The 26,199-nt window shown below is 43.1% G+C and overlaps 2 protein-coding genes across 2 annotated transcripts in view; both read right to left on the bottom strand.

Moving 5' to 3' along the window:
- The window catches only part of LOC123248900 (collagen alpha-2(IV) chain-like), a 22,071-nt gene extending 10,270 nt beyond the window's left edge, over positions 1-11,801 (bottom strand). The window contains exons 1-18 of the mRNA XM_044677803.1: positions 11,769-11,801; positions 10,890-10,977; positions 10,610-10,663; positions 9,143-9,175; positions 7,202-7,255; positions 6,077-6,166; positions 5,253-5,282; positions 4,976-5,020; positions 4,785-4,838; positions 3,627-3,656; positions 3,507-3,530; positions 3,305-3,358; positions 2,368-2,397; positions 2,239-2,268; positions 2,001-2,057; positions 1,866-1,910; positions 1,598-1,648; positions 1,181-1,315 (exon numbers count right to left, since the gene is read on the bottom strand). Coding sequence (XP_044533738.1) covers positions 1,181-1,315; positions 1,598-1,648; positions 1,866-1,910; positions 2,001-2,057; positions 2,239-2,268; positions 2,368-2,397; positions 3,305-3,358; positions 3,507-3,530; positions 3,627-3,656; positions 4,785-4,838; positions 4,976-5,020; positions 5,253-5,282; positions 6,077-6,166; positions 7,202-7,255; positions 9,143-9,175; positions 10,610-10,663; positions 10,890-10,977; positions 11,769-11,801 — 937 coding nt within the window. The remainder of the gene's footprint in view (positions 1-1,180; positions 1,316-1,597; positions 1,649-1,865; positions 1,911-2,000; positions 2,058-2,238; positions 2,269-2,367; positions 2,398-3,304; positions 3,359-3,506; positions 3,531-3,626; positions 3,657-4,784; positions 4,839-4,975; positions 5,021-5,252; positions 5,283-6,076; positions 6,167-7,201; positions 7,256-9,142; positions 9,176-10,609; positions 10,664-10,889; positions 10,978-11,768) is intronic.
- A 135-nt stretch (positions 11,802-11,936) lies between these two features.
- Positions 11,937-22,814, bottom strand: LOC123248891 (dirigent protein 10-like). Its single transcript, XM_044677793.1, has 7 exons — positions 22,715-22,814; positions 18,442-18,501; positions 15,749-15,805; positions 15,271-15,303; positions 13,081-13,131; positions 12,338-12,391; positions 11,937-12,159 (listed from the first exon to the last, which is right to left on the bottom strand). The coding sequence occupies exons 1-7, from the start codon at positions 22,812-22,814 to the stop codon at positions 12,002-12,004; spliced, it is 513 nt and encodes a 170-aa protein (XP_044533728.1). The 3' UTR covers positions 11,937-12,001.
- Between the last annotated feature and the right edge of the window lie 3,385 nt (positions 22,815-26,199).

The following is a 26,199-nucleotide window of genomic DNA, read 5'->3' as shown; positions in this document are numbered from 1 at the left end:
CTTCTTTCTTTCTTTCTTTCCTTTCTATTCTGTCTTATAAAATGATGGGGTAGTAGAGCTGGAAGGAACCAGATCTTCCTGTTCAAAGGCCCAGAGAAGTGATATGACTTGGTCCCTCACTGGACAAGTGGCAGAGCTAAGACTTCTATGCCAGAGGACTCCATGTCCAATGTTCCTGCACAATTCTATCACAATTCTTCCTATCCCCTGGCACTCAAGCGTTCCATACCATTGTCTCCCTCTAGTGGGAGCTAAAGGTAAAAAGCTCATCTGTAGGTAGCTGAGAAATTTAGATTTGAAGTTTTGGATACTTTCATTCCACAGGGAGTCCAGAAACCATAGGGTGATCCTTCCAAAAGGGACCTTGAGATGTACAGTGGGTTGTAGGAAAAGGAAGCTGGTAGTGTGTCTAGGATTGGTTAAAGAGGATAGTCATAGGGAACACAAACCCTATTTGTGTTCCCTATGACTAGACCCCAAGGGTCTAACTAGCCCTATTGGAGGCAAAGATGGGGTTGGGGGGAAGAGAAAGAGAGAGAGGGGTGGGGAGAGAGAGGAAGACAGAAAAAAGGAGGGAAGAAAAAGAAGCGGGGAGATTTCTTCATATTTCTAGCAGGGTTGGAAGTAGATCCATCCATCCCTGGACCAGCAGAATCACTAAACTATGTGAAGAACCAGAAGGATGGATTTCAGGCAGTGACCTCCCAGAGATATATCTGTCAATTCCCAGACAATCTGGGAATCCTCTTTTCTAGCTTTTACACCTCTGTAGGACTCAGGATTTATGTTTTCACTCTAAGCTGCCAACCAGCATGGTACAGGGAAAAGGGTAACGAGAGTACAAACTTCCTGGTGGACAGGGCTTGCCTTTTGCCTCTTTTAGCACAGTACCTGGCACAAATCTCCTACTCCATAAATGTTGACTGACTGACTGACTGGATTTGGAGATGGAGGACCTGAGACAGAATGCTGACTCTGCCACCTATTACCTATGTGATCTTGAGTAAGTCCCTTAGACATTTGGGGGTTTGGTTTTCCTATCTATGTAAGGAGAAGGTTGGACTTAGATGGCATGTGAGGTCCTTCACAATGCTAAGTCTATAATCCTGTGAAACATATACACAGATCCACATGTTAAATCTGCAAACCTTCCCAGAATCCAGCTAAACAGTTGTATTACCTGGCGGGCTTCCATCTGCAGGGTAGGAACCTGCGCCTACCCCATTTCCATAGTCATGTTTAACAGCCTTGGCTCCAGAGTCTGAACCCCCAGGGAAAAAGGGGACCCCTTGAGGACCAAAGGAGCTAGCTCCACCTGTGAGAGGAGAAAAGGACTCGGTGAATATCCCCCTCCTGCTACCCCCAGGATTCCCTGCTGTACACTGCTAGACCTGGACTCTTGGCCTAAATTGCTGTGTGATGTTGGGAGCTGCTCTGCCCAGGGCTCCTTTTCCTCATGCTTATAGGGATATTTCCCAATCTAGATCCAACAGGGGAATGAATCTCAAAAAAGTTGTAAAAATGCTATACAAAGGCATGCATCTCTCTTGGTCTACCTGTCTCAATGGGGCTGCCTCTCTGGGCCCTTTTCTCTTACCATTTTCATAAAGGGAAGGTTTAGGGTATCCAGCTTCTCCAGCTCCATATCCTGTGAGAGACCAGTATTAACTTCCCCCACTTTATTAACCAGGGAATCTTTTTGCCTTTTCCACCCCTGTTGTTTTCTGGGAAAAATAGGAATTTGATCCTCTAATCTGGCACTACCACCCTACCAAGAATGGCCACCCCAACCCTACCAAGAATGATCTTCTTTTATACTCCACTCAAGCTCCTCTATTACATTCCCGTTCTTAGGCAAGAATTACCATTGCTGTAGCCATTGGCTGGATAACTTCCAGCCCCTGGGAAACCTAGGAAGGAAACCCAAAAGTTAAGGGTGGAATTCTAGAATTCAGCACCTAGGTTACCCCCACCTCCAACTCCCCTCTCCTTTTCCTCACCTGTGTGCTGGGCTCTGGCCCCAGGAAAGATTCCAGCTCCTAGTCCATTGCTATAAACTATGGGAAGGAAAGTTTGAGGAGAAATAGAGCTGTTACTCATATGTGTATAATTCACCCCTTGTTGGGGAGAGGGAGATAGCAAGATAGGGTAGGGCTAAAGAGAAAGTCAGGAGAGATTGAGGCATCAACTGAGAGAAATTAGAAGATAGATCTCAGAGAGATACTGAGAGAACCTCACCTGCTTTATGAGGCTTCACACCACCCAGGCCTGAGAGAGAGACAGAAGAACTCAGAACTCAGAATTCTAAACTCTTCAATCCCTCAAAGAGTCCAAATGTTCCAGTTCGCATCCCTATTCCCACCTTACCTGCTCCCAAACCATTTGGGGTTCCAAACCCTGAAGGAAAAGAACAGGTTAGGTTACTTAAATGACAAACATTCAGTAAGTACCTACTCTGTGCCAGGCACTGGGGATATAAACACAAAGAATGAAATAATCACTGCTCTCAAGGATCCTAAGAGATGTGTACATGTATGGGTATATTCAGAATAATATAAAGGAATTAAGAGGCAACTAGGTAGCATAGTGGATAATGGGCTAGGCCTAGAGATGGGAGATCCTTAATTTAAATCTGGCCTCAGATATTTCCTAGCTGTGTGACCCTGGGCAAATCACTCAACCCCAAATGCCTAGCCCATATTCCTCTTCTGCTTGGAAATGTTACTTATTATCAATTTTAAGTCAGAAGGTAATGGTTGTTTTAAAAAAGTTAAGGAGGGAAGATACGAGCATTCAGGAAGATCAGAAGATTTCAGAGAAATAAATGTCTTTGAAAAGGGATTGGGCAAAGGGCTAAGAGGAATGAGATTAGGTTTGCTTGGCTGATAAATGGTATAATGAAATTTATAACATATCCTTTATCTACTCCCTCACCTGTCCTTCTCATACAAAGAAAGATCCATAGACCTTAATTTTCAAGAGAACTTAGAGATGATTTCATCTATTCCCTCCTCATTTTACAGATGAAAGAAGCAGAAAGAGCTTGCCCATGACTATGACTAGATAGTGGCAGAGCTGGGACTAGTCCCTCAAACTTTTAGTATAGGCCCTCCTATACTATAGCCACCTTTTACAGGTAAAAGAAAGGATTAGGATCCCTGCTCTGAACCCTGATTTTTATTGGGCTCCATCACCTCTCAGTACTCTGCCTCTCTACCTACTCCCATCTCTACCCCACCCCAGGGCTACTCCCTAGGTGGATTCACATATCTGGAGCCTGGCCCTACCAATCTACTCTCCTTACCTGGCTGCAACCCGGCTTCTGGGAAAGCTCCTGTTCCCAATCCATTTCCATAGCCTGAGAAGACAGATTTAGTGGTAGAAGGGTAGGGAAGTTCTGGGAATCCAGGCTCTCTCCTTCCACACTTCTCCCTTCCTGGAGGCAGGGTAACCAAGAGATGGAGGAATGGGGAGAATACCTAGAGAGCTGTGGAGAGAGGTCTCACCTGTTTTCTGTGGTTTGGCTCCTCCTAGGAGATGGGAGAAAGAGATGGGGAAGAGAATGAATAGGATTTGGACTCTGGTACCTCCCAGAAGTTAGGCATCCCTCCATCCAGTCCCCTTACCTGCTCCATAGCCATTCATACCACCATAGCCTGTAACAGAAGGAGTAAGGGAGTCAAGGATGAGTGGAAATGTGCCCTAGGAAAGGAATGGATGGAACTACTGGGGGCTGTGTGTGAAGGAGGACAAAGGGATGTTCTTGCTATGGTTTGACTATGCTACTAGAGTGAATGGATCATTGTTTTCATCTTCAAGGCCAGTCCCTACCCAAATGTTCATCCAGCCTTCACTTAAAGACATTTTTGAGTGGGAGTTGAGAAGACTTTAAGATAGCTCTAATTGTTAGAGAGGTTCTCCTCAAAGGTAGTAGCTACCTCTCTACCACTTTTCTCCTCTAGTCCTAAACTGAATAGGCTCAAATCCCACTCCCACTCACTGAAGGCAGCACAGAACCACTAGAAGAACATTGACATTGGAGATGGAGGACCTGGGTTCAGATCCCACATTTGATACATACTAGCTGGGGGAACCTAGACAAGTTCCTTCACCTCCCTGGGTCTCAGTTTCCTCCTCTATAAAAGGAGGAGGTTTAGCTAGATGTTCTCTGAGGTCCCTTTTAGATCTAGACATTAAGGCAAGTTCTCACTGTGTGACCTCGAGTAAATCACTTCCCATTTTTGGGTTTCAATTTTTCTCCCCTGCAAAAAAAAAAAAAAAGGTTGGACTAGATGATGTCTCTAGGCCTTTCGCACTAACACTGTATGTTCCAACATGCTGTGTTTTCAGATTTTCTTCAGCCTCTGGAATTACATGTTCTAAGGTCCCTTTTAGCTCTAATCTTCTATATCCTAAGGTCCTTTTCATGAGGCTAATCGGAGGAAGAATGAACCAACTCATATCAGATCCTTTTCCTCCTAGTCCCAACCTGACTACTCTAGATTTTAGAGATCTCACTTTCAAAAATTGTTTTCCATATAAAGTTTTTTCTTTTTTTTCCAAACCCAAATATATGCTTCTTTTCTCTCTAATCCAGGGGTCCTTCTAGCTTTCCATTAACAGCAACCATGAAAGAGAGACAGGAAAGGGGGGAGGGAATACTATCACATGGGAAGAAAATTAGGAAAGTTAGAGCACTGACTCTTTTCTTCCTCGACCCAAGACCCATGATATTTCCCCAGTTCCTTTCCTTAGCCCCCGTCTTTGCCCCTAGTTCCCCTCACCTGGCTGAATCCTAGCCCCTGGAAAGGGTCCAGCACCAAGTCCATTTCCGAGTCCTGAGGGAATACAGTTTGGTGAGATTAAGACATAAAAAAGCCATATCTTGGTGAAGAATGGGGAATTCCTGGAGAGGAAAGAAGAAAGGAAGGAGAGGCAAATTGGGAGAAACAGAAGTAAAGAAAATAATTATTACCTGTTTTTTGAGTCTTTAATCCATCTTCAAGGCCTGAGAGAGAAACTAGGAAAGAAGAAAGCCAAAGGGCCCTGAGTGAGGTCCAACTGCCCATCTTAAGCAGGTGTGAGAATGCAGAGCTGAGAGTATGTCTGACACAAGAAGCTGCCTCTGGACTGTAACCATATCTTCTTGGCCATCCTTCATTTAAGCAGTATCCAGCCTTCCCCTCCCAGAAAGCCAGCTGATATCCCCAAACCCATGATATCACCTTACCTCTTTTCCTCTCTACCCTTACCTGGTCCATAGCCATTCTGAGCCCTCAATCCTATTGGGGGAGAATAAATTCAAACATACTGTGATAAGAGAAGGGAACCCAAGGGGAAGACCAGACAGAAGACAAGGAAAAGATCATAACTCATGAGAAAGGGGGATAGGATGGGAAAGGGAAATGGAATCAGAGGAATTTAGGAAAACCTAAAATAGTATGTTACATGGCTAATACAGAAATATGTTTTGCATGATTTCACATGTTTAATCAATACCATATTGTTTATCTACTCAAGGGGTAAGGGAGGAGTGGGAGGGGAAGAATTTGAAACTCAAAAAATTTTTAAATGAATGTTGAAAAATTCTCACATGTAATTGGTAAAGATTTAATGAAATAAACAAAAATATGTTAATGAATCTTTAAAAGTAGAATGTCAGCAAAAAGGACTGTCAAAGCATAGAATGTTAGTCCTGGAATATAACCTTATAGAAGGGACCTTAGCATACAGAACATAAAATTCTGATCACAAAACTTAACATGACAGAGTTGGAAGGGATCATAGAACATATTAGATGTGAAAAGAGTCTAGAGATCAGATCACCTAGTCTAGATTCCTTGTTTTACAGAGGAGAAGAGAAGCAACTTATCCAAAGTTATACAATGAATTAGGAGAAGGACTAGAATTTCAGTCTCCTGGCTCCTAGCCCAGCTATTTGGGGAACGTGCCTTGAGGAATGACAGAGATGAAGGTATGTGACACTGAGGATTGATATAGATATAGATGATGAGGTAAAGCTGATGAAAGGGAGAGAACATTGATTCCTCTTCACTCCTCAGATTTCCACACCTACCTCCTTTTTCTGAGGGACTCCCATTTGCAGGCCCTACTCCATTGGGAGGCCTAGGAGGAAGAGCTGGAATGGAGCCCCCACTACAAGGACCTGGAGAAGAAGGGAAAAAAACAGAAGCAAGGTTAATTTCTGTCTCATAGCCACCTTAAGCACCTCAATCTAGCTTCCTAGGTCCAAGTCCTGTTTCCCCGTCTCATCACAACCTGACTAAAACCTGTTGATTCATTCCTTAATAACCTGCTCTTGCCCAAAGCAAGAAAAAACACCATAAGATTTGGATTTTTTCTTTCCCTTTCATGGATATGGATAAAAAATTAAAGATGATAGGCAGCCAGGTAGCACAGTGGATAGAACACCAAGCCTGGAAGACCTGGGTTCAAACCTGACCTCAGACACTTCCTAGCTGTGTGACCCTGGGCAAGTCACTAGCCCTTGTCCTTCTGTCTTCAAGCTATTACTAGGACAGACAGTAAGGATTAAAAAAAAAAAAAAAAGAGTTAAAGATGAGTGAGGAACATGACTGAGATCTGAGTTGGAATTAAGATGAAGCTAAAGGTTGGGACTGGGATGGAAATAGCATTAGCACTAGGGTTAGCATCCAGATCAGAAATACAGCTAAATGGGGGTTTAACATTGGGATAGTGGTCAAGATCTAAATTGAGACTGAGATCAGTTAGAAACCAGTTGGATCACAATTGAAGATGGAGTGTCATGCTAGATTAGGATTAGAGTTGGAATTAAGATGGACTAGGTGAAACTGGGTTTAGGATATGGGCTTTTTGAAAGCCTCCAGGCTTTGGCAAGGGAGTAGCATGGTGCTGGGTCACGGTAGGGACTGGAGTTCAGGACTCTAAAGTATCATTATATCTCTTCTCTTGTTCTCAGAAATATGGGCTTTAGGCCTTTCTCCTATGGTGACCCCTGAAGAAGACTTAAGAAGACTGTTTGGTAGGGCCTAGGGAAGGCACCAGTTCTCTCATGCCCACCTCTTGCCATCATCTTGGTCCAGGCTTCTGTCTTTGACCTCTACTCTCTTCTGCTGCATTCAGGACATTATATTTGGGTTTCCTAGCCCCAGAATTCTCCTTCCCAGAATCCAGATGTCTGGTACCCAGATCCTCTTACCTGGCTGAGCTCTAGCTCCTGGGAAGGCTCCAACTTCTAGTCCATTTCCATTTCCTGAAGAGACAGATTTGGGCAGTTAATTGGAGGAGGAAGCATCAGGAGTAGAGGGGTGGGGAGAAGTATAGACAGAAATAAAGACACACAGAGACTTGCCAAAACTGGGAAGTCTCACCTGCTCTTGGAATTTTGGTCCCTGTTCCAAAACCTAGGGGAAAGATGGGATAGAGATGAGGGTGGTTCATCTGACAGACAGCTCACTCATCTTTTCTGCTTCCTCAGTTCAGCATACCATATCCTTGGATTACCCTACCCTTCTCTTTCTTTACCTGGGCCCTAGGCAGTTCAAGGCCCATAACCTAGGAGGCAGAAGGAAGGGAAGAAATGGAGACAGGCACTCACTCTGGAGCAAAGAAATTATGGAGAAGTGCTGTGGGGTAAGAGGAATTTGGGGAGCGGGTTATGGAGTAAAGTGTTTTGAGAGATTCTACTAGACCTAGCTTCCTGAGCTGAGCTCCAAGAAGCTTTATTTTACCTAAACTTGAGCTCTCCCTCAAATCTAGGACAGTGCTCCAAATATAGTAGGAGCTTGATAAATATTTGTTGAATGAGTAAATATATAGTGAATGGGGGGTTCCAAGATGGGAAGAGTTAGGAAGAAGGGCTTTGGAGAAAAGAGGAACTTGAGGAGATCAACTTTAGGAGAAGAAATTTTAGAAGGGAAAAGAATCAGAGACATAAAGATAGCAAGACAGAGGAGAGAGTGTAAATAGGTAGAGAGAGAGAGCCCCTGACTTTGGAGAAACAGAATAACTGTAATCTCAAATTGTCCTTTCACTTCCTTCCTACTCACAGGGACACCACCCTAGTTCAGACACTCATAGCCTTTCACATGGACAGTGGCAAGGGCCAATTTACCTTCTTCCAATCTCTTCTCTCTATCTAATCCAGCATCAGCAAACCTTTAACAGTACCTGGAGGGCAAATTCAAACTCTCTGGGAGCCCCCACATTACTGGAGAGAGCTGAGGGAGTAAATGCTTGCATTGGGCAGCTGGACAGAAGGGTGGTGCATCCAAAAAATGTCCTTGGGTGCTAGAAAGAGGGGGAATGGAGCAGCTCTCCAAGTGCTGGCTTGGCATGTGTGCCACCTCTTCACCAATGAGGATAATCCATCCTCTATACAGATGCTAAAATATATGTCTGATTATGACACTTCTCTGCTCAAGAAATCTCAGTGGTTCCTTATCATTTCCTTGTTCAAATACAAACTCCTGTTTGGCATTTAAATTCCTTTAAAACCTGACTTCAAACTACCTTTCCAGGCTTGTTATATATTACTTTGCTTCACAAACTCTTCCGTCTATCCATACTGACCTTCAGGTTGTACCCCACACACAAGACATTCCATTTCCATTCTCTGTTTACAAGCTGTCTTCCTTTGTCTGGAATGCCCTCCTTCCAAGTTTCTTTCCTAGCTCTGCTAAACCACACCTCCTACAGGAGGCCTTTCCTAATCCCCTTAGCAGCTAGTTCTTCCTTCCCCAAATCACCTTGTATCCTCAGATGTGTAGTATGTGTGTTTCTCTCTCTCTCTCTCTCTCTCTCTCTCTCTCTCTCTCTCTCTCTCTNAGTATGTTTGTCTCTCTCTCTCTCTCTCTCTCTCTCTCTCTCTCTCTCTCTCTCTCTCTCTCTTTTCCCCTCTGTTGTCCCCTAAGAGAATACAATCTCCTTGAGGGAAGGGACTTTCGTATTTGTCTTAAATTCTCAGAATTTAGTCCAGTATCAGGAACAACGAAGGCAATTAATAAATGTTTGGCTGATGAATAGATAGAAGACAAAGATAGAAGCATCAGAAGGAAATGTGGAGAGATTATAGGAAACAGGAAAAGAAAAAACGAAACATAGAAAGGGAGATACCCAGAGCTGGGGAGAGAGCTCTTACCTGCTTTCTGAGGCTTGGTTCCCGCTCCAAATCCTGGGGACAGACCAGGAAGAGGATGAATAGGAGCCAACCTCATTGTTGACTGCTTAAACCCAGTCCTCCCTTCTACCAATAGTATTCCTCTCTAATTCTTCCCCCAAGTTCCACCTCTGCAAACACAGTCTCAACCATTTTTTCTCCCTCTCATTCCATCTCTTATTCTCCCTTCATTCTGATAGTCTAACCCCATCAGAACCCAAGTATCTCTTTCCCAGCTCCATCCTGGCCCCTAAGCTATGTGGTTCATAACCATTCTGAATCTTAAATCCTTAAGTGAGAAAAAAGAAGCAAAGCCACGTTGTGGCAGAGGTAGAGACATTAATTCATTTTTATGGAGCTGCCCTTCTCTTCTTTTTTTAAACCTTTACCTTCCTTCTTGGAATAAATACTAAATAGCAGTTCTAAGACAGAAGAGTAGTAAGGGCTAGACAGTTGGGATTAAGTGACTTGCCCAGGGTCATACAGTTAGGAAGTGTCTGTGGTCACATTTGAACCCAGGATCCCTGTCTCCAGGTCTGGCTCTTATCTTCTGAGCTACCTAGTTGACCCCATTGCCTTTCCCTTCATAAGCCCAAGTTTCCTATCATCTAATTCCTCTCCCTAAACTCTCCACCCACCTGACTAGCCTTCACTCCAAACACTACCAACTTGCATCCTAGTCATCACAGCTTCCCCCCTCCCTTATATCCCATTGGCCTCTGAGAAACTAGGATCCCAAACTCTAGTTCATATCACCTGGCTGGGCTTCAGCCCTGGGAAAGCCCCCAGTTCCCAGCCCATTCCCATAACCTGGAGAGACAGAGAAAAAGGATCAGTTTTGGACACCCATGAACAGAGGGATTGGAACCTGGAATTGCTGGAGGAGGAATTGGACTCATTGGGAGAGTTGTCCAGGATAGAGAGGGGGAAGAAGCTCTATGACCAGCGCCCCGGCATCCACCTCTACCTCCTGAAATAGCCCTGGTCTTGATATCATAGGAGGACTACATAGCCAACTTGTTTGAGTATAGCCCACAAGAAGGCACAGGGGAAAATGTCATAGTATAGTCTAGGGACTGAGGATGAGGAAAGGAAAGGAGGAAACTGGTGATGGGGTAGGAGAGAGAAAGCACTAGAAACAGAAATAAAGATAATCAGAATTAGGAAGGCTGGTTATAGGACAAGAAAGACAGAGAGGTCTCACCTGATTTCTGAGGCTTCATTCCCCCTGCTATCCCTAGGGGTTGGAAGGTTGGGGTTGGTGAGGAGAAGACCAGTTTGAAAAGGGACTGACATTGCCCCTTTATCCACCTGTCCAGAAAGGATCCTTCCCCAACCCTTGCTGCTCTGCTGAACCTACCTATCTTGTTCTCCAATCCCTAGATTTCTCCTACCAATCTCCTGCTACTCTCTGAGAACTTAGTTATTATAACCCTCAGTTCCCCTTACCTGGCTGGGCTCCAAGGGCAGGGAAGCCCCCATTTCCCAGCCCATTTCCATATCCTGGAGAGACAAGAAAATAATGGTTTAGGGAAAGATGTTGAAAAGAAAAGGGAGAAACAAATGGAGAGAGGAAAGGAAGAGAAAGAGATAAAAAGGAAAAGATGCAATGAAACTATCAGGGATAGAGAAGGATAGAAACTGGAGACTGGGCCAGGGATTTGAGGATACAGAAGAAGATAGCTAAAAGAAACTGAGACAAAGAGATAATATGAAAGAAAGGCCTGACCTGGTTTCTGAGGTTTGGTTCCAGCTCCAAGACCTAGGGAGAAAGAATGGTAAGTAAAGCTGAGAGGAATCTGTCCTTCCTGTGATTTCTAAACCTCCTCCAGGAATCCAGGCATCCATCCCCCGGCTCCATTCTGTTCCTCCCTACCTGTTTCAAAAACATTTTGAATTTCCTACCCTATGGAAAAGGGAAAAGGTAGGAAGTAGGAAGATAATAGGGGTTCATATTGGCACTAAAGTTTGAGACAGATTAGATGTTATTGACTGAGTCCAGATTAAGCCTTTCCCAAGGGGTTCCTGAAGCCCCAGCCCAAGTGAGAACTTTAGGGGAAGAGATAGAGAAGCCAGACTATCCATGGTGGGAAGGGGACCCAGATAAATCCACTTTCTATTCTTTCTCCTCTCCTACCCCACACTTCCTAGAGATCCCAGCCAACCCATTAATGGAATATCGCTATCTGGGGAGAGTCCTGATCTAGAAGCCATGAATCCTGGCTTTAATTCTGAAGCATGTCTTGATTGCTTTCCAGTTGTATGGTCTCAGGCAGGCCCTCTTTGGGCCTCAGCATCCCCAAATATTCAATGGGGATGAATCATCTTTTTTTTATGGAATTCCTAAATTCAGAAGGTGCTATAGAAGGAATTCTAAGGAGAATGACCCAGAGAAAAGGAAGAAGGGAGAAAAGTTTAGAGTTCAGGCCTAACTACTTAGAAAAAAAACATCTCTTCTTAAATATCAGTTTTTATGCCCCCCCTTTCAGTTCTGCTCCCTAGATTCTCCACAATAACTTCCAACAAGCAACTTGACTCTTGAGTCCTAAATTTTATCGCCTCCTCCCACCATTCTTCAATCCCAGGCTCCAGACCCAAATCTCCTCACCTGGCTGGACTCCAGCCCCTGGAAAGGCTCCATTACCTAGTCCATTCCTATATGCTGGGGAGGCAAAGGGAAGAGGTTATGTTATGGAACTTTCAGGGAGCAGAGAAGTTTCAAACTGGAGGCTGAGCCAAGCTGAGGCAAAGCCAAGGTAAAGGGAGATGGGGAATGGAACCCTGGGAGAGGGGTGAACAAGAGCTACCATCCAGAGCCCAGGATAATAGGGATCTGCTTGGCTAAGCCCAACTTGGGAGGTTAGAGAAAGGGGTAGGAATGGGCAGATGTTGGAAGAGTGGGGTTAACCTGTGGGAAAAGAGACAGAACAAACAAAAAAAAAGAGGAAAAAAGCTACAGGCCTCACCTGCTTTTTGAGGTTTCATCCCCCCTCCAAGGCCTGGGGAAAGACAAGGTGGAGCCTGAGAAGTGGCTCTCATCTTCCTCTCCTAGAACTCAGGATCCAGCCCCCAGAACCCCTGGTCCTTCCCCCTGGAACCCAACAGATATCCTCCATTTCTCATCTCTAACCACTACCCTCTGAAAACCTAGGCATTCCAACTATCAACTCCCCACACCTGGCTGGGCTCCAGCTCCAGGGAAGGTTCCTGCTCCTAGTCCATTCCTGTATCCTAGAAAAATAGAATTGTTTAATAATCCACTATTGAAAAGGGAGGAAATACTGAGATATAGGGGGAACCTCTGAAGAGATAAAAACAGGAAGTGACAGAAGAAGAAATAGAGTAAGAAAAGGTTCTCTCACTGGTTTCTGAGTTTTCATTCTCACCCTTTCCTCCACTCCCATCCCAGAAACCTCAGGAAAGACAGGAGGAAGCGAAGAGGGATATAGGCATTTCATCCACCTCTTTTCATCCATATCAATCTTTGTCCATACCCCTAGAATGCAAAAGTCTCCTTTCTATGCCAGCACCCTCCAGCTACCATTCTGCCCTCTCTCTTTCTCATCCTGGCCTTTTACCAACTGCATAAATATTCTGAACCCAAGGTCCTAAAGGGGGAGGGACAAGTGAGGCCAGGCTGGGGATGGGGCTGTGGGGCAGAATTTAAGGAAAGGTGGGGTTAGGAAGGGATGAAGGTGAAGGCTAGAAGCTGGACTGAAGATGGCGTGATGGACAGAGGATTTAGTCTTGGCCTAAGATATGGCCCTTGCCTTTGTGGAGATGAGCCTGGAAGTGCTGGTTATTCCACCTGACCTTAGACTCCCCAATAACAAGGACACAGGCAAACACGTACACAAAAGCAATCATACAAATCCAGAACAGCCATGCAAATACACAAAGGCACACAGAAACACACTTACCGGCTTTCCCCGTGGGGCTTTGGAGTCCAGCTCCTGCTCCATTGGGAGCTCCTGAGCAAGAGATGAAGTTGAGTCCTGTCAGATGCAGGGCTCAGAAGGAAAACTACTACCCTAATGGTTCTCTTCCAGAAACCACCAGATATTCCATGTTCTCATCCCCTTTAAGTCTCCCTGCCCTCCTCTGTTTCCCCATTGAAGGCAAAGTACCCTTTCATCTCTTTTTCCAGCCTGGTATTCTTTTGGGGTAGAAGCACACTAGCCTTGGTTAGGGGGTAAGTTTGGTTAGGAAAGGCTAGGGATGAGTTGGGGTGCCTTGAGTCCCAGAAGCAATGCTGGTGTGAGAAGGAATTATACAAACATTTAATAAATGCCTATACTGTTTACAAGTCCCTATAGTAGGCAATGGATATATAAAAAATAAAGTTAAATAATCATCACAGCTGACACTTTTAGTTTTGTAAAACACTTTGCCTACTGTCTCATTTAATCTTCATAACCATTCTATAAGGTTGGTATCACAGATATGACTATTCTATTTATAGAAAAGTAAATCGAGGTTTAGAGAAATTCAATGATTTGTCCATGATCACACAGAAATTGTGCAAAGCTGAAAATTTTGTGAGTAGGGGAATGAAATGAATAGAACTGTGCAGGAGAATTGCTCAGACACCCGAGTATTGAGTGTGAGGTTAGGAGTAAAGGAATTGTTTGAGGAAGGGGTGTGGGAGTGGTAATCATGGATTTCCATAGTAATAGGGTTATAGAATTAGAGAATAGAATTAAAGAATATCAGAACTGTAAGTACCTTAGAGATCATCCCTACTGTAGAAAGTAAGTAACTTAACCAAGGTCACACAGCTAGTAAGTGGCAAAGGCAAGGTTAGAATTAGAACCCAAGTCTCCTGACTTTGAGTCCAGGGCTATTTCTACTATACTGTAGCTGGATCCATTGGGGATAGAAGGAAGGGACAGATTTGTCCTTTCATGGGGGTGAGGGTAGGAGGGGAAGTTTAGGAGACCTGGAGGAACTTAGGTTGAGATGGAGAGAAAATATACCTTAGCTGGGAAATATAAATTGTACATTCTCAACTCCAAACTCTGCTCATATATGCCATCTCCTGCTTCTTCATCCTAATCCTTTTCTTGTTTTAACCTTCTGTCTTGGAATCCATACTAAATATCCATTCTAAAGCAGAAGAGCAGTAAGGGCTAGGCAATTGGTGTTAAGTGACTTGTTCAGGATTTGAACCCAGGTCCTCTCCCATCATAATTCTTTTTGTCCTTCAGGATCTATCTTGAGCCCCACCTTTTATTCATTCATTTATTCAATATTGAATAGCTACTATAGGTGAGTTAATTTTTCCAGGAAGCCTTCCCCTTCCTTCTCTTTCTTTCCACTCCCTATTATTGTCTGGACAAGCCATTTGGAGAAAACCATGCACTGTATCTTTTCCAGTGGAGTCATCTCCTCAATTCACAAAGAAAGGGACATTTGTTCTCCTTCCTCACCTCCTTCAGTACCCAGTAGTAGGGCCAGACACATAATAGGTATCAAGTCAACCTAGACTGGGCATGTTTTGAGCAAATATGATCTATCTAATGTGGAGCCTGCTGCAATCACGACTCTGTAGTAGGGGACACAGTGGATTGCATTCTAGACAAACTAGACATCCTCAAAACATGCCCAGCTTGGATCGTACAAGTGAAAACTTCTTTTGATTGAATCCATCAGAATAAGGAAATGAAGGAAGGGGCATGGTAGGGGAAGGAAGAGGGAGTATATGAATTTTGTGTAAAGGAGATGTCAGAGGGGCTCAAGGCTGGGGCTTTTTTTTTTTTAACCCTTACCTTCCCTCTTGGAATCAATAGATTCCAAGGCAGAAGAGTGATAAGGGCTAGACAATGGGAGTTAAATGACTTGCCCAGGGTCACACACCTAGGAAGTGTCTGAGGTCATATTTGAACCCAGGACCCATCTTTAGGCCTGGCTTTCGATCCACTAAGTTATCCAGCTACTACCTTGGGGCTTTTCTATAACCCAGCTCCAAGGCCCAACTTTCTCTTGTTGCTCACCTCTCTGTTTTTGAACCTAGGCACCCACCATTTCTACCTTTTGAAATGATTCCTCTCTCTCCTTAGGACTAGAACCTAGGAACTCTGTCATTCATTTCCTTCCACATATTATCTTACCTGCTCCATAGCCATTAGGCAGTGTGCCATAACCTGTGGAAAGAGAAGACCAGGATGAGATGAGTCTGGCCAGAAAAAGTTCTGGGAATGGGGCAAAGGGGAATTAGGATTCTCTAAGGTAGATGATTGGCAGGGAAATTGGCTCTGCTAGAGGGAGAACTAGGGTTTTTGAGTTATGTACCAATAGAAACAGAATTAGAATCCAGGCTGAGTCTTTTCTAGATGGCTATTGGACATGGGGGAATATTGTGTATTTTGTGGGAGAGGACCATGGCTAGGGAAGAGGGGTGAGGGGTTAGGGTAGGTGTGGGGGGAGAGACCCTGGCCTTGAGCTACATAAGAAATCTTCTCCCAGAGATCATAGTCTTATAGGAGCTATATCCATCCACATGGATGGAAGGGGAAATGGCTTTGGGCCCAAAAGTCCCATAGATGTAAGCATCCTTCCAAATCCCTTCCCTTTTTCTCTTCCTCTTACCTGCCTTTCCTGGTGGGCTTCCACCCCCAGCTGCAGCCCCTGCTCCTGGGGGAACCCCTGAGGACAAAAGCTTTGTCAATGTTGGAGTGAGAAAGAGACTCTCTGTTCCCCAACCAGAGTCTTTCTCTGCTTGGGGGTTTTCTTTGCTCTTCTAGCCAGTGACTTTCCAAGTCCTTCCTGTAGCTTTCCAAGAAGAGGAGACATGTTAGGGTAACTGGGCTGGGAGCTAAGCCCAGCAACTGGCTGAGCTAGCACTTCCAGAATCTATCCCTAGAAATGTGATCTGTGGTTAGTCTCTTCCCCCTCTAAAGGTCTCAGTTTCCTCATTTGTCAGATGTGAATGATAATCAGCATAGTACAATAGAGAAAACACTGACTGGACCTGGGTTATTTCTTGTATGACCTTGGAGGTTGGACTAAATGCCCTCTGAGGTCCCTTCCAGATCTATAGAGATCTAGAACCCTATGAATTCTTGCCTTGACATTTTTCTTTTCTTTTTTTTTTTTTTTAACCCTTAACTTCTGTGTATTGGCTCCTAGGTAGAAGAGTGGTAAGGGTGGGCAATGGGGATCAAGTGACTTGCCCAGGGTCACACAGCTGGGAAGTATCTGAAGTTGGCTTTGAACCTAGGACCTCCTATCTCTAGGCCTGACTCTCAATCCACTGAGCTACCCAGCTGCCCCTGCCATTTTTCTTTGAAAGGAATATTATGAGGATCAGGCAAAATAATGGATGGAAAAGCAAATGATATCCAAAATTTTCCTTCAAACCTATAATTTACTACATTTCTCCATACTTTCCTCATATCACTCTCCAATATGGCCTTGTGCTCCAATTAGCCTCCTCTCCTCACTGGCCTTCCTTTTGCTAGAGCCGTTCCTGCCTCCTTACCTTTGTCCATAAAATTTGTCTTCCCTGGAAGATCTCTCCACATCCTCTCAATCTATTCCCCTACCCATCTTTGGAGACCCTCAACTCAGGTTCCTACCTCCTCCAGGAAGCTTTCTCTGACCAGACCAATCCAAGAAACATTTATTAATCCTTATCATATGTAAGAAGCAAATAATGCTGGATCTAGGGATACAAAGGCTAAATTTAAAATCATCTCTGTCCTCAAAGAGTTTGTTTTCTACTTAATCCACCCTAACCTCTTTTATCAAATCATCTAAGTAGTTACAGTCTGTCGCATGCCATAATTAAAATCTGTTCATTATTATTTTTTAATTATTTAGCATGTGAATTGTCTCCCAAAGAGACTGCAAACTCTTCAGGGAAGAGCAAGATTCCTACCTTCTAATTTCTTATACATTTCACACCTGGCCTCTACAATGTGGCTAGTCAGCAGGTAGTAGAAAGTAGTGAGGGTCCACAGACCCCAAGGAGTCTGGAAGGATTTCAGGGGGTCTGTGACTGTGTTTTTTAAATATCTCGGTGACTTTGTTTCACTATATTTGCTTTCCTTTGTAACCCTAAATATTTTATGTTTTTGTATTTAAAAATACCCTGATGAGTCCATAGACTTCACTAGATTACTAAAGAAGAGAGGATAAGAAGGTTAAGAACCCAGAGACTAGATGAGGTCTAGAGTTGATATTATCTCTAAGGCCAGTAACTGGCTGAACTAGGACTTCCAGGGTCTAAAAGTGTAGTCCTTGGGGTAGCTAGCTGGTTCAGTGTATAGAGAACCAGGCCTTGAGATGGGAGGTTCTGGGTTCAAATCTGACCTCGGCCACTTTCTAGCTGTGTGATTCTAGGCAAGTCATTTAACTCTCAATTGCCCCAGCCCTTACCACTCTTTTGCCTCGGAATGGATGCTTAATATCGATTCTAAGACAGAAGTTAAGGGTTTCTTTCTTTCTTTCTTTTTTTTTTTTTTTAAGTTTGGCTAGTCTTTTTCCCCTTTATGGATCTCTTCCAGCTCTAATTCTGACAAATTAAATAAATATTTGTTAAGGACCTAATCTGTGCAAGACACTGCTTACATTCTATGTTCTAAGGTTCATTCTACTTCTAACTGTCTTTGTTCTGTTTCCATAGGTCATCAATGTCCAATTGATGGATAGGAGGACCCCAGGAAAAGGAAAAGTGAAGGACATAAGCTCTCTGTCTCCATTTCATCTTTTTGGGGAACCTCCCCACCCCTCACCCCACTAACTCTTCTTCATGGTTGCTTTTCCTGAGCACCACATCTAGAAGTACTTCTAGGAGGGGAGAGTCATGGTGGGGTGGAGGTGGGAGATAATAAAAGGCAATATGGTATAGTGAAGAGGGACTCTGAGTCAGGACAGACCTGGGGTTGAATCCCATCTTTGACATTTAATACCTGTGGGAACTAACCTCTCTGAGGATCAGTTTCCTAACCATAAAGTCAGGACAATAACTCTTGTAGTACTTACCGAATAGGATAGTTAGAAAGATTCAACTAGGTCAGAAGAACCTCAGAGTACTCTATGGTGTGTCCCAAACATTCACACTAAGATTTTTGGGATACCCTGAATAATGTTAGCTATTTTTGTTCATTAAGAGCAGTTCTGCTCAATGGATAAATAGGAAAAAAAGATTTTTCTTTTTATCTATTGAGGGGCAGGAGTGGTCTCTCCTAAGAAATAAAGGACCTGACCACCCGCCCCCCCTCATTTCCCAAACCACCAGCATCCAATTCCCTGCAGCTGGGTGCTGGGGAGTCACTCACCTTTCATATGGGCTGAGGAAAAGAACCACCCCAGGATGCCGTTCCCCTGAGGGGCCAACCCTAGAGGAGAGAGGAATCTGATGATTCAGGGAATAAGGGAGCAGGACCTAGGCCACTGGCCTCTTAGCTTAAGCCTTCCGCTTTGGGATCCCCATTTCTTTCCCAACACCCAGGTGTCCTTCTGCCCAGTCCCATCCCCTCACCGCCTTGCTGGCTTCCCTGGATCAGACAGAGCAGGAGCATCGAAGTGGGGAAGACCCAGGAGCCCATCATGCTGGCTGGAGATTGAAAGGGGCATGGAGGCTCTTGGCCCCTTAAATATAGCCTTTGAGGGCTGGGTCCACACAAAGTCACATCCTCAGGTCCCTGGACTTTTTCCGCTCAGATCACCTCCCCCACCCCTTTCCCTTTGGCTGCGACTTTCACTGCACAGTGTTTCTCCCCATGGAAGCCAGGCCTCCCACCACAACCTCTCCCTTCTCTACACACAATCCTCAGGCACAATTCCACTCCTGCATGCTGGCTGCAGGCCCTGGCCTGCCCCTAATCCATCAAGGATGTTGACAGCTGGGACAACCTCTCCCTCCCCCACGGCTTCACTACCCCCTGTCAGTCCTGGCCGAGGGCTCCAGTTCTAACTGGCTAGGACCCCAGGAGGGCTCAAATGTCCCCCCCACCCAGGATCAGGGAAAGGAGCTAGAGGGGAGGCCCAGAGTTGAGTACGAACTCAGCTGAGAGACAGGACTTGTCTCCGGTTTAGAGACAAACATTAGAGGTGCAGGGGGTGCTAGAGAACCCCACAGAAAGGCAGATAAACAAAAGAGCTTCAGACTCAGACAGCAAAGGAAAGAGACAGAAATGTTGCAAACAGACCAAAAAAAAAAAAAAAAAAAAAAAAGGAAGCCTAAGATAGACGGTAAGATGGGCAGGTAGAGACATGAGAAGGGAGTTACAGTCAAAAAGAGAGAAACAAAAAGATACAGGCAGATTTAGGGACAAAAAGCCAGAGACAGTGTTACAGAAGGAGAAACACTGATACAAAAACAAAAAAGTGTTCAAAGAGACACAAAGAGGAATAGAGGAGACTGAGACAGATAGAGATGGAGAATCTGAGCTTTTTTTTTTTTAATTAAATTAATTTTAAAAAATTTTAGATATTTTTCCATGGTTCCATGAGTCATGTTCTCTCCCTCCCCTCTTACCACCCCCTCCCAGAGCTGACAAGTAATTCTACTGGGTTATATGTGTATTATCACTCTTAACCTATTTTCACGTTAGAATCTGAGCGTTTAGAACAGACAAACCAGAGAAAGACCAAGACAAAAAAAAGAGAGAGATGGAAACAGAAATAGACATCACAGAGCTAAATAAACAGGGCAAAGGACAGAGACCTAAGCGAAGAGACAAACAGTGACACGTGAGGACACATCCTCATCCTCATGCTGAACTCATACATCTCGATAGAGATAAGGACAGAGACTGCCTAATTGGAGGTAACAGCTGGGAAGGAGAGCTTACATTGAATACCTACTCAGAGACAGAAACAGGGCTTGACTAAGCCAAGTCAGGAGGTCTAGATCCTAGTTCCTGACTTTGCCATTTGTAAGTTGTATGACTTTGGGAAAGTGACTTTTCCCTTTTGGGTCTATGAAAGAAGGCGATTAGACTACATACTCTCTGAGGTCCCTCTCAACTCTAATATTCCATATTCTATTTTTTAAGCTCCCAGTTCTGATTTCCTTCATCCCCTAACATTCTATTAGTCCATCATCAGGCATTTATTTAATGCCTACTATGTTCCAAGGTCCTGGCCCAATCAAAATGTCTATATATTAAGGGCTTTACGGTCTAAGATTCTAGGCAGTTATAAGTTTTGTAAGGCAGACTTGAAGTTCTTAGAAAAATATATGGACAATGTTAAAGAGGGAAAGTCTGAAAAAATTATTCCAAAGTTTTATATCTGGTTAATTGAAAATAGGAGCAGCTAGGTGGTACAGTGGATAAAGACCTGAGTCTAGAGTCAGGAAGACCCGAGTTTAGATGTGATGTCAGACGCATGCTAGCTGTGTGACTCTGGGCCAAGTCACCCTATTTACCTCAGTTCCTCATCTGTAAAATAAGCTTAAAGAAGGAATGGCAAGCCACTCCATTATCTCTGTCAAGAAAACCCTAAATGAGGTCTCAAAGAGATTTACTCAAAGAGGGAGATACAAATGAAATGACTAAACAACAACAAAAAAAATTTGCTTTAACTGAAGGACAAAGGGTCACAGGGATTGAACTCAGTTGGATAAAAATTAAACTGACTTTAGGTTCAACTAACATAATGTGTCATGGAGTTGGCATTTAATTCTCTTTTGTTTACAAATACCAGACAATATGGAGCTTTTGAAGTCTTATGAGGAATTCCTTTTGGAGAGGAAAACACATAAAAAGTAAGCTCTCTGTTAACCTTTGCTGTGTTTAGTACTTGAAGAATGGAATTTTAAATTTTATTTCCTTATGCAAAACATCTTCTTGAAAAAGGACAGTTTTGATGCATTTTATAAAAGTAAACAGTCCTGAAGATTTTAAGGCTTTAAAAAAAACCTATAAACTCATCTTTATTTTACTCCTTTACAAATAGATGATTTCAGGAGAAAAATGGCATACAGAATAAGGCATTAGATTTGGGTTCAGGAAGCCATGGTTTCAAATCCTTCCTAAACACTTACTAGTTGTATTTCACTCGATAAATTACGTAGCTCATCTGTGACTCAGTTTCCCCATCTATAAAATAAAGGAGGTAGACCTTAATAGATACTAAGAGCTCTTCTGGCTCTAAGTCTATTATCCCATGATTAGTGGGATTATTCCCTCCAGTGATCCAAGAGTTCTTCCTGAGGATCTGTGCCGATAATTCTTAATTATTTCATGTGAACTCCCTCCTAGGCATGTTACATTCCAACCAAATGTGCTTTCTTGCTATGACTCAGATGTGACTTTCTATCTCCTCCTTACCTTTGAATAAGCTGCCCTTGCCCCCATGCCTGGAATGCTCACTCCTCATGTTCATCTTTTTAGGTGAAGAGCTTCCTTCAGGTGTCACATGTTACATGAAGCCTTTCTGAATATTCTCAGTTGTTAGTACAACTCCATTAAAATTACATTTTTAAATTTTGTAATTAAAACATTTTTTGCTTTAGCCTCTCTACTAAGTTGTAAGCCTTCTGTGAACAGGAGCCATGCTTCAGTTTATCTCTGTATCTCCAGGACCTAGTATAGAACATCACATAGTAAATGCTGGTTGAATTGAATTGAATCCATTAGAAATATAAGCAGAAATTCTTGCAATATTTATTTTCTGAATTTCATTCATTTTATTCAAGAAACACATGAAATGTCTGGCCTCAGACATTTCCTAGATGTGTGATCCTGGGCAAGTCATTTAACCCCCATTGCCTAGCCCTTGGGACCAATACCCAGGATTGATTCTAAAACAGAAGTTAAAGGTTTTTTAAAAAGAAACATGAAATGCCTACTATATATATAATGTTGTGCTTGGTGCTAGGCAGTATGGTACAGTACTCTGGATCTGGATTCAGAAAGACTTGGGTTCAAATCTAGCCTTAGACACTCTCTGTGTGACCTGGAGTATGACACTTAATGTCTAGATACCTCAGTTTCCTCATTTGTAAAATTGAGATTATAACACTATCTACCTCCCAGGGTTGTTTGTAAGGTATCAAATGAGATGGCTGTAAAACACTTTGCAAACCTTAACATGCTAGATGACTGCTATCTATAGAGGAGATACAAATTTCACGTTACTCCTGGATCCTTACCTTTATAAAGCTTACAGTCTAGCAGGTACTTATTATACAATGCCTTGGATTGTACTTTATTTGTTCCATATGTATCTTGTCTCTCAAACCAGACTATTACTCTTTGAGGAAAGCCAGGAACCAGACATCCTTTCCTCTCTCTCCAATGCCCATCATGGAACTGGGCACACGGGGACAACGAACCATATTAGGGGAATCATTGATTGAGGAGCAGGAGGCCTGGGTCTGGAGAGAGACCTAGTGACAAATAAATTGAAGTTCTGGAAGGGAAATGGAGCTGGACACCAGCATCTACCCTCCCTTCACCCCACTGAGCTGGCTCTCTACAACCCCACTGGGGAGGTAGTGACTCAACCCCAGCCCTTGGCCCCAAGCCTGAGATGCCCCACACCCGTTTGCGGTTTCCATCCCCTACCCCCTACTACTCTCTTTCAGGCTCCTCTTGTTACCATTGGCTGGAGAATCCAGACAGGCCGGCCCCAGGCCAGCCCTGGGAGTGGAGACACCTGGGTCCTCATAGGCAAGAGGAGTTAAAGTAGATGACACCATGGTTCTAAGAGGGCAGTGGGAATAGGGGGAAGGAACCTGGATTCTGAGAAGGGATTGAACACCCCCAAAAGGGAGGAAGAATTAGGAAGTTGACCGTCTCTTTGTGGACAAAGGACATCATTTGGTTCTGACAAAGAGAAAGAGGGAGAAGGAAGGAAAATAGAGCCAGGCTTCTTAACCTTTTTTTTTTTTTTTTTTTTTTTTTTTTGTCCTGGACCCTTTGTCCATCTGATAAAACCTCTAGATCTCTTTTAGAATAACGTTTTTCAATACAAATGCAAAAATATAAAATGGATAGGATTACAAAGGAAGCCAATTATTTTCAAATACATACAATATTAAAAAATACCAGATGCATTTGCTGAGTGCCTCTAATACTATCTCCATTCATCAAAGTTGGTGTTTTTTTTTTTTTTTTTTTTTTTTTTTAAGGAGAAGAACCCCTGGAGGGTTCCTGACTTTTGAGAAGAGAGGAAGGTATGGGGACAGAAGATACCTGAGTTCCCAGGATTCAAAAACCTAAATGAGTGTACTCTAGCACAATCCACAGGAAGTATAAGGAGCATCAGGGCCCTCATCCTGAAGAAGAGGCCACTGACAAGAGAAACTAGTTTAAGCTAGAAAAGAAATGAGAACATGGTTGATGAGGGGGTTCTTTTTTTTTTTTTTTTTTTTTTTTTTTTTTTAAGGCAATGGGGGCTAAGTGACTTGCCCAGGGTCACACAACTAGGAAGTATCTGAGGCCAGATTTAAACCCAGGAGAACCTAGGACCTCCTGTCTCTGGGCCTGGCTCTCAATCCACTGAGGCACCCAGCTGCCCTGTGATGAGGGGGTTCTGAAAGGCAGTGAACAACTCTGAGCTGGATCCTTCAGAGATCAAGTTATCCTGGGAGGGAAGGGAGAGAGAGGATTTGGATCACAAAATGTTAGAAAACAAATGTTAAAAATTGTTTCTATGTATAATTGGGGAAAAACTGGAGGAAAAAAAAGACCAAACTTTCCTATGTGCTAGGTCCCAGTACACCTACCTCTTCTTAGAACCCAGCCTCAATTAGTCTTCCCAAATCCTCTCTCCCTTTCTAGAATCTAAGCAATAAAGCTTCCAGACTTCAAGACTCCAACCCATCCTTCTTCCTTCATATGAAGGTACACAAACAGGCCTTTTGGATGATGGAATGACCAGAACAAATTCTGCAGACTGTGTAGTTCAGTCATCTAACTTCAGTTTACTCATACCCAAGGCTGGCTGATGTGGTAGAAAGGTAGTAGGAGTTAATTTTAGGAATTTAATATTCCATTACTTACTAGCTATGTAACTTACATGGGCAAGTCATTCCACCATTCTCTCACTTTCTTCGTCTTTAAAATGAGGTCAACAGGGGCAGCTTGGAGATGGGAGGTCCTGAGTTCAATTCTGGTTTCAGACACTTCCTAGCTGTGATTCCAGGCAAGTCACTTAACGCCCACTGCCTAGCACTTACCACTCTTCTGCCTTGGAACTGATACTTAGCATTGATTTTAAGACAGAAAGTAAGGATTTCAATGTTTTAAAAATGAAGTTAATAATTCTTGCAGGAGTGTTTTAAGGAAAAAACTTTTTCTAATCTGGCCTCAGACACTTCCCAGCTATATGACCCCTATTTGCCTAGACCTTGTCCTTATATCTAAGACAAAAAGTAAGGGTTTAAAAAAAGAATAGAAAAGAAAACTCTTTGGTACCATTAAAGGGCTATAGGAATGCCACTTTATCAAATGACACATATGGAACAAGCCTTCTGACCTCTTAAGTAAGAAGAATATATTAGGACCTCCACTTAGAACTCAGGTATTCTTTGTTATTAAAATTACGCAGAAAAAAAAACTGGAAAACGAGGGTATGCCGTCAATTGGGGAATGGATAAACAAATTGTGGTATATGCTGGTGATGGAATACTATTGTGCTCTAAGGAATAATTAACTGGAGGAATTCCATGTGAACTGGAATGACCTCCAGGAATTGATGCAAAGTGAAAGGAGCAGAACCAGGAGAACATTATACACAGAGACTGATACACTGTGGTACAATCAAATGTAATGGACTTCTCTACTAGCAGCAATGCAATGATCCAGGACAATTCTGAAGGATTTATGGAAAAGAACGCTACCCACATTCAGAGGAAGAACTGCAGGAGTGGAAACACAGAAGAAAAACAACTGCTTGAACACATGGGTTGATGCGGACATGATTTGGGAAGTAAACTCTAAACGACCTCCCTAGTACAACTATCAATAATATGGAAATAGGTCTTGATTGATGACACATGAAAAAACCAGTGGAAATGTTTGTCAGCTACAGGAACGGGGGAAGGAGGTTGGAGGGGGGAGAGAGTAAGAACATGAATCATGGAACCAAGGAAAAAATTTTTCTAAAAAATAAAATTACATAGAAATCATGGATCTTTGTTTTCACTGGCATTTATTCAATTGGCCCCCCCCCCCCCACTTCTTAAAAGTTGGTTTCATGAGCTGTTACGACTAAAAAAAATTCACCAATTGGTTACCAACCTTATGGTGACAAACCTCTCTGAGGTCGGGCTACCTATCAACTTGGATTGGGCTCCTCTAAGTTTCTCTTTCTTCATTTGTAAATTCTGATTGAACCAGATGATCCTTAAGACCCCTTCAAGCTCTAACACACTATGTTCTGTGTTCTAAAAAGTTCCTTCTAACCTTGACATTCTATATTTCTTTCCTATTATTTACTCATTGAAATATTTGTTGGTGTTCAATCATTTTTCAGTTGTCAGACTCTTCATGAACCCATTTGGGGTTTTCTTGGTCAATATACTGTAGTGGTTTGCCATTTCCTTCTCCAGCTCACTTTACAGTTGAGGAAACTGAGACAAACAGGGTTAAGTGATGTGCCCAGAGTCATAGCTATTAAGTGTCTGAGGCCACATTTGAACTCATGAAGATAAGTCGTCCAGACTCCAGGCCCAATGCTCTATCTAATACATCGCCTAGCCTGGTCATCATAAGTAATTAAATAGGAATAGGGGAAGAGGGGAGTTTTGTGGAAGCTGTGGATGACACATGAAGACCAGCAGAGGACACAGAAAAAATTTAGAAACTCGGAAATGCATAAAATGTATGTATTATATATTAACATATCTTTCAATACTACAAATAAACACAATTTCTATTACTGCAAATAGTCCACTAAAAAAAGAAAAAAGAAAAAAATTCAGATTTTCTCTAGTATGGAGGGCCAAAAAATTTTATACAGATTTTTCTAGATCTTGTGGGTATGGGAGCACTATGCCCCTAACCCCTGAGATATGGAAGGGATAACTGTATTATTTATCTTTTGAGTTCATTTCCTATGCTACCTTCTTAAAGTCTTCT

Source organism: Gracilinanus agilis, chromosome 1 (assembly GCF_016433145.1).
Source record: "Gracilinanus agilis isolate LMUSP501 chromosome 1, AgileGrace, whole genome shotgun sequence".
NCBI lineage: Eukaryota > Metazoa > Chordata > Mammalia > Didelphimorphia > Didelphidae > Gracilinanus > Gracilinanus agilis.
The sequence above is the reverse complement of the archived record's forward strand: the minus strand, read 5'-3'. Positions and strand labels throughout refer to the sequence as shown.

Excerpts from the sequence above, each read along its gene's own strand:
- LOC123248891 (XM_044677793.1), bottom strand. The coding sequence starts at position 22,814 with ATGGTGTCATCTACTTTAACTCCTCTTGCCTATGAGGACCCAGGTGTC. Across the intron at positions 12,392-13,080 it reads AAGCCCCACGGGGAAAGCCG|GATACAGGAATGGACTAGGA; the intron begins GTAAGTGTGTTT and ends CTATTTTTCTAG. Across the intron at positions 12,160-12,337 it reads TGGAGCTGGAGCCCAGCCAG|GCCTTGGAGGGGGGATGAAA; the intron begins GTGTGGGGAGTT and ends GTCTTTCCCCAG.